Raw genomic sequence first — 10,353 nt, 5'->3', positions numbered from 1 at the left:
GATGAGAGAGAGAGAGAGAGCGGAGAGAGAGAGGAGAGAGGAGGAGAGAGGGAGAAAGAGAAAGAGACGAGGGAGGGAGAGGAAAGAGGTCGGGAGAGAGGAGGAGAAGGGAGGAGGAGAGAGGCGAGAGGAGAGAGGAGAAGAGAGAATGAGGAGAGCGAGGAGAGAGGAGAGGATGAGAGAGAGAGGGAGAGAGGAAAGAGGGAGAAAGAGAGAGAAGAGAGAAAGAGAGAGAGAGAGAGAGAGAGAGATTTGGAAGGTAACATCATGTCGAGCCCTGCTCCAAACTTCAAGCAATTTTCAGCAACGTGGAGTGCAGTGCTTAACAGAACACGTCTTATAAATGTTAGGGCGTAGTGTACAAGCTGCTTCGTCGGCGATGTTCTTTGTTAAACATTCGAGTGTCAAATGAATGATGTCTTCTCCCTCTGTGTAGCAAAGAAATCGCGATTACTGTTTGCGAAAAGCTTACACGATGGGTCAAATTGGAGTCAGATCTTGTCGGCTTGGCTTCGCAGTGACGCGAACCAAACACCATGTGTCGGGCGAGAAAGGAACTATTGTACTGACAGAAGTACGACTCGAAGCATGCAGAAGGCTGCCGTCGCTCAAGAACAAACTAAGGGCTCGTCCTCTTCTCAGTTGTCTTTAATGCATGTGTCACATCTCGGCAACCAGATCTAAGGAACGTGTATGCGCGGTGTGGGCCCATGCGTCGTCTGCCAATCACGAGGCGCCCTGAGCATCGTCCGATCCGGCTACGCCAATGATCGGCCAGTAAGCGGCTAATGTCAATGTGCATCGATCAGACAAAGATGTATGCGTTTCTAAAATATATGGCCTTTTTAAGCTGTGGATTTACACGTCATCGACATGTGCCTGCACAAAACTTAAATGTCCGTCATCAAATTCGTTTGTCCCCACACACGCGTCGTGGCGTCCTAACCGAACGTTTTTTTTGCCGTTTTATGAAGAAAACGACACAATCGAACGCATAAGTCGCGTACAAATATGAAGGTTACAAATAAAGCCTTCCGGCGGTGCATATATGGCGACGAGCCTGTATGTTGGTGTGAGTGCCCCCCCCCCCCTCCCCCCCCCCCCCCAAGGCTTTTAGCAGGTGCCGGCAATATTCTACCGATGTTATTCGGTAAGTGGGGACCTTTTTGTACACGGCTGTCAGCAGGGCTCAGTCATTATTTTGTTTTCCAGCGTTGTGCCCGTACTCTGAAAGGAGCCTTACAGCTGTCGTGTTGTGCCCGGAAGTCATCCGTGCATTGATAGGCCGTGGAATCACTCGTCATGAGACCTGCCACTGCTCCCATGCTTTTGGCCAGACCACTGAATGCCCCGTGACATTGTCTGCCGCTGGGACTGGCTGCATGAATCCATAGCGCAGCGTATTGTCTGTCACATCGATTGGATCATCTCACATGAGGACCAGCGACGTATCGGTGGACTTCCTCGGACCTTTGGCGGCACCTCTTGTGGACCACGTGGGCTGCGATCGATTCCCCGTCCTGCGGTGTAGCCGTTCCTTAACTCCACGCCACGCCCACGCCACGCCACGCCACGAAACGCCACGCCACGCCACACCACGCCACCCTACGCCACGAAACGCCACGCCACACCACACCACGCCACCCCACGCCACGCCACGCCACGCCACGCCACGCTACGCCACGCCACGACACGCCACGCCACGCCACGCCACGCCACCCCACGCCACGCCACGCCGCGCCACGGCGCGCCACGCCACGGCACGCCACGCCACGTCACACCACGCCACTCCAGTCCGTGGCACGTCACGTCGTGTCGCGTCACGTCACACCTAGCGAGTTCACCTCCTCGGCGCATTCAATTTACCGTCTGTTTTTTTTTTGCATGAAAATTTTCGCGTGGTTATCGGCTTTTTGTGTTGAATAGCCCCATATTTGCTCATCAACTGCACACAATAACACAGATTGGCAGGTTCTCAGGAGGCCATGTGAGGGCTAGTGAAAAAGCTTTTCATGCTATGCGAGCTAGTGTTCGAAGAGGCCGTGAAGTGGCGGCAGCTGGTTCAAACGCAGATGATGTTTTGAACCTTTCGCTGCACTGGGAGGACGTCGTCAATATTTCCATCCGGCATGACGCCGTGGAGTGTGCGGGGGGGGGGGAGGGGCGGTTATACTGCGGGCCGTGACTTTCAGGGACTCTATGCACATCTGATCACAAGTGTGGTTCGTGTACTGGAATGCTGCAGACCGTCCTACTTCCGCCTCGGCCTGCTCTGAGAGCTCCCTCCAGTTTTTCTTGTAGCGGGACCACCAGCCCTGGCTACGCGCCAGGTCGAAGATACGTGGCCGTTGGAATAGGCGGGACGTATTAGATTATGATGTAGTTTCTGGTGCAGTTTCTGGTGCAGTTTCTGGTGCAGTTTCTGGCGCAGTTTCTGGTGCGGTCTCTGGTGCAGTTTCGGCAGTAGATCTGGCCATCCGGCACTTGCTCAGCACCTCAGCTGGGCCAGTTTAAACTACACCCAGGCACATCGGTTCACGTTTGATCCCTGTTCTGTACCGTTGATTATTTCCGCTGTGCGACGCATCCGTTGAGTTTTGCTCGGAAGGAGCCATTGTTCTCTACGGCGTGCGTTTAAAGAAACACCCGCCGCTTAGACGCGGGATTATGAACGCCTCGTCCCGCAGTTTAAGTAGTGGGCTCCAGAGGGAAATTGAGGCAGCCATCAGGCTCGCCGTGTTCATACATCACAATAAGCGCTCCAAATGTTCCTTTTTCATCCAGAGAGCTGTAACGAAACTTCAGTGAACTTTTAGCGAGCTACTTTACAGTTCATTCCCACCACTCGTTGTTTTATTCTCCACCATCTTAACGAGCGGCTGGATTTTCCCTGCGGGTTTTTTGCATGTGCGTGGCGCTCTCTCTATGTTCCCAGCTCAGGTGATTTGGGGTTTCTTGCTCCAATCTGATGAGCTTCATGAGAGACTGAAGTCTCATGAACTTTAGTCTCCTTAACTATATCATCTAGGTGCTATAATAGTCTAGTAATATCATCTAGGTACAACGTATGGCCAATATCATCTAGCTGCAGCGTAGCAGCTCAAACAATGTGTTTGCTTAAAACCATTCTTGCCGTACAGTTTAAACGGTGTCCTCATAGCTGAAGTATGGAGATGAACATGGCGTTTCGCACCAGTTCGCCAGAAGCCGTTTTATTGAAGTGAACGTTTGCCCACCGCGTTCTCAGCAGCCGACCAGGGATCCTGGCGGCTAGCCGAACAGTGAAATTCGAACAGCCGTCCCGGCAGTGCGCCACCTTCTGCCAGTACCGCGAACTGACGCATGGGCTTCTGTGTACATTCCATCATCCACTCACATAAGTGTTATAAACTAAGGCTATCAAAACCTCTATGAGCTTTATTGATACCTTAAGTGTGCTTTTGTATTACTTGTAGCCGTCCTGGTTCACACCACGTACAAATTATACATTATAACATTTGTGACCGCGTTGCAGACCGCCTCCCAAAATGATAGAAAAAATGTGTCAACGAACTATTTGAAGGTTGTTATCTATCCACGAAAGAGCACGGTAAAAACAGCTCCTGTGTCTAGAAGACGCGCCAATCTCCAGGTGTCCTGGTGGAAACCTGCAGCCCACCTCCCGGTGTCCTGAAGGTGACCGGCAGCCCAGGCGCCGATGTTCTGAAGTCGGCCTGCAGTCCAGCCTTCGTCAATCTCCCGCTGTCCTGAAGGTCGCCTGCGCCCCAGCTCCAAGCGTCCTGAATGTTGGCTGCAGCCCAGCCTGCGCCCGCTGTGGACGCCCGCTCTGGCGTCTCCGGGTGTCAGCGCTCGGCAGCCGCTCCCAGAGCATCGGTGCAGGTCGATGCCACGCGGCTTTCGATACAACGCACGAGTGAACACCTTGATTTTGTATCTGAAACGGAACGGCTGGATGCGAGCGAGGTCAATACGCGGCGTGATCCGCGCTTCCGGAGCGCCTCTGAAACGTCTCGATGTTTCCTGTCCGCAATTGGTCCTCAACACCAGTAACCAGTACACCAGTAGATCCAGTAACCGTGCTCAACACGGCGGTCGGCGTTCGTTATTGAACGGCGCTGAATGATGCATGCTTTTATGGACGGAGTTTGGACCGGATGGCTTGTGTTAAGGCGCTGATACATTTTGCTTCCTCTCGCCCAGCCACCTGACGTTTCCTGGTTGTGAATAAGTCAGCGATGCTGTCTCTCCGGATACCAGGGCCGAGAGCGGGGCTTGACGGGGCCCGCAGAGTGGTTAAATTCCGGGTTTGGGATGAGCCCTAGGGCTGTATTGGAGCTTGTCGGGTGATATTCAAAATACGTGGATAAAGATCGTATTTTTACTGGCCAGGGGTGTAGTTTCCTGTTCAGTTGGGGGGGGGGGGGGCGGGGCTCAAGCCCCACTGCGACTTGAGCTCTAGTGCGGCCTCCTCAACTTCGAGAAGAGAGTACGCCAAATCCGGGGATAAGCCTGTTTGCTGGCGTGTTTTGGTGTTAGATTCCACCTTTGACGCTGTTCAGACCCCCAGTTATCTTGCGAAACTCAGTCCATATTGCTGGCAATGTTGAGTAGTAGTAGCATCAGCGACCTATCCCTAATGACGTGAATGGAAAGATGACTACTTAATCGTGAGTTAATAATAATCTTATTATTATTACAAGCATGAGCATTAGTGCTGGCAAACAGTGTACAGATTAGTACTTCTTACTGTGCCATTTTTATCTCGTTTCACCTGAATCCGTGGGCAGTTTTGTGGTATGTCTACCCCCAATGCATATTTAAAGGCAATGTTCCACACTTGAAGATATTGAATCAAGTATCAGATATTGTGAAATAAGCTCACTTACAACAATTGGTGCACCTCTAGTGGAAAAGACCGCTTTAGGCAGCACAAGTCTCTGTTTAGTAAAGATGCTCCTCAATGCGTCATGGTTTGATTACTTCATCGTACCTTGCACAACATTGATTGAGAGCCTTTTGACTGTCGTTGTATCTGGACATTGCGCTCACGAATGCCTGAACTATGAAGGTCTCAAAAGTTATATTTTATTGGCCTTGATCGCCGCATGGCTTATGAAATGGCAGGGTTTGCATGACGTTATTATGAAGTCATAAATGCCCAGGTGATTTTGAAATACTCACCCCGATATGCCTTTTTCCATTTTTGCGGGCATGTGTAGCTCAGAAACTAGAGGGCCGTAAGTTTTAAGAAGGGCAGGATTGTGAACAGCACCGAAATATTTTCAAGATGGCTGTTTCAGTTCAAAACGCCGTTTGGATGAAGATCGTTTCTTGTAAAACGGCACGTGTGAGATGCATCGGATGATGTTTAAAACTGCTATTTCGTTTCAAAACCCCATACAAATGTGAAATTCTTTCTTTATAGGGGATGCTTCACATGTGAAGATATTGAGGCAACCATGAGACATGATTTAGCAAGTTGTTTTGTAACTGCTGGTATGTTTTTAAAGTAAAAAGTATGTTTTGTTTTTAGTGCAAAAGACAGCTCCGGGCAACACAATTTCAGTATTCAGATGTTATGCTTCTCAGCACGTCATCGTAAGATTATATCATGGAACGTTTGTATGACGTCAGAGGTGGTGCAAAACTGGCCTGCGAGATTGTCATCGAGAGGTGTTATGGTTTCATGCTAATCAGTGCCTTGTTTGCAGAACCCAAATATCCTTATATGCGCGTGTTTTAGCTCTTTCCCGTGGTGCTCTTGCTTACTAATAAGTGGTTTTATATCGCTGACTTGCATTAATGTGCTCGGCCATGGTGCTGTTAATTTACTCAATTCGCAGTCCTTTTTCCGTCATAACTCGTGACACTGTCCAACTGTTTGTCTCATATGGCACAAAACATGATTTATGTTCATTACCCGTATGATACCGATCACCTTGGTCCAGGGCCAATTGAAGTCAGTTGATGTAAGAAATTGTGCTGACGTAAGCCGGACACGAATAGCTGGATGATAATGTTTTTGGTGGGCGTAAGCGCTGCATGGCCAATGAGGTGACACGATTTGTGTGGGGTTTCTAAGGCACCGTGCATTCTGGTAACCTTGTAATAGTCTGCACGAAATGGTGTGCACGCATTCGCGGACGTCAAGATACGGAGCCAGGTGCCTTAAAGTCTCGAAAAGGAAAGAACTGTAAACTGTACTGAGTTATTTTCAACATGACTATCTCAGTTTGGAACCCCCATACAAAAGCGGAACACTTCCTTTAACTTGTAACTAAGCAATTAACACACATGCCGTGATATTTTTGGGCAATTTGGATGTCCCAACTTCCGAAGCCACTGCCGCGTCTTCGCGGGTGCACTATAACAACTTTGCTGACTACTTTCGAAGCAACTACCGCATCGCTGCAAGTGTACCTAAATGTCTTCGCCGTCTGTTTTTAACTCACCCTCCTTTTTCTTTGACGTTAAGTGGGTGGTCGTCATGACTTCGGAATGATAACGCCCGCCTAGTGTGGACACAAGCCTGCCGTTAGTAAATGGGACGAGAAAGCTGAATGGGCCGGCATTGATCCAGCATTCCCGGCAAGATGTGGTTATTTTGCAGGATGTTAATGGTGACATAATGGCTACAACCAACGCACCAAATGACAAGAGTATTTGAATGACGTCACCGCCGAATAAAAGCAGACTATCTAAAAGCAATTTAGCCACATTTTCCTCCGAATGCAAGAATGTGTCCATCACGTATGAAGGAGGACCCTGTCAGCATTTCCGGGGACAGGCTGTCTCTCCTCATCTATGACAAGCGGACATTGCCATCGCTCCTGAATTTTATCTGCCGGTCCCCGCACCGTGCCCCGTGGTCATTCACACTCTTCGTTGCCTGATACGCGCCCTATGTCCCGTGAGCATATCGCCTGCTCGTGCAGCCGGCGCTGCGCAGCGCTTTGCCTAGCGCGGCGACCGACGTGTCCTGCCAGCAACCACCGCAACAGCTGTCGGGAAACGAACCTGACCGTACAACTCGTGTGTGTCGTCTCTAACGCGGCGGCGCTGGTTACAGCCGGCCGACAGTCGCGCAGGTCGGTGCGGGTGGCGAGCGGCCGCGCACGCAGCCCCTGCTCCACCGATTCGCCCTCGCTGCGCCGGCTGCTGACGTCACCGCGTCCCATGACGTCGTCGCTGGCGGCGGGGCGCGCGCCGGCCTGGGGAGGAGCTGCCGGAGGAGCGGGACGGGCGTCCGCGACCATCAGGCTCGGCGGCGAGCCAGCCTCGGCGGACGCCAGCAAGGAGAGCCCGCACGGCGGCGAGACCGGCCCCGGCCCCGGCCCCGGCCCCGGCTCTGGCCCCGGCCCCGGCCCCGCCCCCGGCTCGGACGGAGAGGCCCTCTGCGGCGGTACACGGGGGCTTGGGAGTCCTGGTGGCCAGCGGATACCCGTAGGAGACGCCACGGAGTCGGCCGGGACGGCGGCGGGTGTTGCTCAGAGCTGCGACCCTGATGCCGGCGGCGCAGAGACACAACCACCGACACAGTGCGGTTCGACGACTGTTCCTGTGGCATCACAGACTGTACGGCAACAGGTAAACGGTAGCTTTAAATCGTTTCACTCGCGATCTGTTGCATTTAGAGGAAGGCAATGGGTGGAGTGTCGAATATGCTGTAGTCCAAGTTAATTTCACAACTATAGTATCAGCGGCATGGCATTTGTATACACCCACCCACCCACATAGCATATCACAGAATATATATATATATATATATATATATATATATATATATATATGGGGGGTGCATGCGCGTACGTGCGCACATTCGTGCGCTCACAGTAGTCGAGGACACCGTTCATTCCTCACCCGTCAAGCTTCCGTACCCAATATCCTAAGCATATCAGCGACCAATCAGTACGCAATCCAGAATTTGGCCGAATGGTCGCCGCGAATTCCTGGCCGCTGGTTCCCTTCAGCTGGAGTGATGTGTGTGCTGGTGCCATGTCGAGTAACTTCGATTTGCGTAGTTTGATCAGCCTAGCAGTGTACTTTCACAGCCTTGTTTTGGTTTGTCGCACGGCTAGCCCTGCTGATGACGGAATTGCACCGTTTTGCACTGCGTCTTGAGTGTGAATGGTAGCCGTCACAATGGTGGCCGTTACCTGCGGGCCGCTGTTAGGTGTTGACCTGTGCGCGATCTGTGCCGGCAGATGGAGGTCAGCGCCTGTCAGCGGCAGCCGGCTGGGCCAGACCGGCCGCGCGCGGCGGACGCGTCAGCGCCGCTCGCCCGCGTGGCCGTGTTCAGGTCGGGGGTGTCTTGGTGTCCCGCCGCGCCCTCGGGCTCGCAGCGGCGCAGGCTGCCTCGCCCGGCCGTACCGGCGGCGCCCAGCGCCCGGCGTGCGGTGGTCGTCGACCCCTGGCGTCCGCCGCCGGCCGCCGCCAGGACGGACACCCCCGTAGTGCCGCCCACCGCCGCACCGTTCAAAGCTGGCGCGCCGCGCCCCATTGCTGACGCAGGTGGCGCTAGCAGCGCTTTAGCTAGATGGCGCTGTGAGCAGTCCGCCAGTGGCGCCACCGTCGACTTCCACGGCAAGATGGCTCAGCTACTGGCGCACGGTCTGGGGGAGGGGGAGCCGGAGAAGAGGCGCACATCAGCGCACGTGCGTGCAGACGGCATGCTCCGGTTCAGCCGCGAATTCCTCGCGTAACTGCGCTGCTATACGTCTGGGACAGTGGCTAGTCGATGTACGCGGTTGGTGTGCTCGCGGCGGGGCAGGAGCAGGCTTCCGTGAGTCATCTCACAAACTGGTCGCTGCCGTCTGTAGCAAATGAAGGTTGTGATTTTCCTGTTGTGTTGGGTTAGTTTATTCCAAATCATGTACGTGAAATGGAAATCCTTGGCATTGTGCAGCGTGCGGTAAGATATCAACTTGGTCTCAAATTATCATACAGCATTGCTATTCAAGGTGAACACATGAATTGTCATCAAACACGGTCATATGCTAGAATTCAGCAGTAGTGCCTGGATGGGGTTCGGCCCTCTGGCGGAGGCGCCAGGCGCAGCCTTTCCGCGCAAAGCTGCCGCAACTTTCAGTGTCAATTGTGCCAGTGTTCACTGTATTGACCGGAAGACTGCACTACACAGTCGATCAAGATAACGGGTGTAAGTCATGAGCAGCAGCTCGTGGTCTTTATCTGAGATCGCGTCTCTCTATTGTCTCGTATTCGTGTATGTTCGCATATCTAGTATAGCACCTCCGTGATGTGATGAGCATGTCGTCATTATCTATCATGTTATCTCATTCTGCGTAATGGTCGAACCCACTTTATACAGCGAACCAAATGGTAGGGTTTCGGTTTTTAAGTCCTCTTATCGACGGTAGACCCGCTCACTTCAAGTGGACAAAATTATAGCGAAGGGCGCGCTAAGATTCCGCATTGTACTGCGTGGTCATTATTACGTCACATCAGAATAATGCAAGCTCGATGTTTCGGACACGCGGCGTCCAATCCATTCAGCACATCCTTGATTAGTTAACTCCTTGAGCACAACAGACAGGCGACGCGTGCGGGCCGCGTGGTGAAAGCCAGTAAACAGACGGCCGCGCGCCAGGATCGTCGGTGCTCGTAGCCAGGATTGCCAGGATTCCACTCAGCCAGGCTTCTGCTCAATTAACGAAGAAGCCTGCGGGCGGTCGCCTTGTCCGCCAATCAAAGCCGGGTTGTGAGCTTCCTCGTTGCGATGCGTTACTCCATCGGAGGCACTTCGTTCCCATCATTTCACGGGGAGGATTTCCATGGAGCTTGGGGTACGCATGGTTTGTTGCTGCATCTCAGCGTTCGGATCTGTGTGTTTACAATGTAAACAGAATGTACCAACAGTCGTTGTGTTCGTGTGGTACAGGTGTGCTGGTGTACACAGTAGACTGTCGGGGATGTTGTGAGCTACTTTGCTGTATATTTGTATTGCGTACTGCAGCAAAAAGGGGCGCATGTATGCGAGGGATCGGGCGATGCTACACAGGTTCCCAATAGTACTTCGTGTCATCAGAGGCCTCATCGTTGCTTCCTTAACGGACCACAGCGACAGGTTGTGCTGGATCGAATCCTCGTGACATTTTTCGATCTGTTCATTCTCTTACAACTCGAAAAAGGTCTGAGAATGTCGCTCAGCTAGCGACGATTGTTTTTCTTCCACCACGCTCATTACATGCTGATTTCATTTGCGATAAAGTCCCGCTTGAGTCCACCTGATCGGGCACTAGCACCGCTGCTGAGAGCATAAATCAAAAGTAAAGTAATATCGATCGAGGCTTTTTTGTCTCACTTTCGCTCCGACATCCGCGCATGTGCTGAACA

At 52.4% G+C, this 10,353-nt stretch overlaps 1 protein-coding gene across 1 annotated transcript in view; it reads left to right on the top strand.

The window, feature by feature from the left end:
* The window catches only part of LOC119104768 (uncharacterized), a 179,734-nt gene extending 171,032 nt beyond the window's left edge, over positions 1 to 8,702 (top strand). Inside the window, 3 exon segments of the mRNA XM_037228487.1 lie at positions 7,070 to 7,312; positions 8,205 to 8,210; positions 8,512 to 8,702. Of these exon segments, the coding sequence (XP_037084382.1) occupies positions 7,070 to 7,312; positions 8,205 to 8,210; positions 8,512 to 8,702 (440 nt within the window).
* Positions 8,703 to 10,353: the final 1,651 nt, after the last annotated feature.

This window comes from Pollicipes pollicipes, unplaced genomic scaffold, assembly GCF_011947565.3.
Source record: "Pollicipes pollicipes isolate AB1234 unplaced genomic scaffold, Ppol_2.1 Scaffold_6052;HRSCAF=7182_pilon_pilon_pilon, whole genome shotgun sequence".
Lineage (NCBI taxonomy): Eukaryota > Metazoa > Arthropoda > Thecostraca > Pollicipedomorpha > Pollicipedidae > Pollicipes > Pollicipes pollicipes.
The sequence above is the reverse complement of the archived record's forward strand: the minus strand, read 5'-3'. Positions and strand labels throughout refer to the sequence as shown.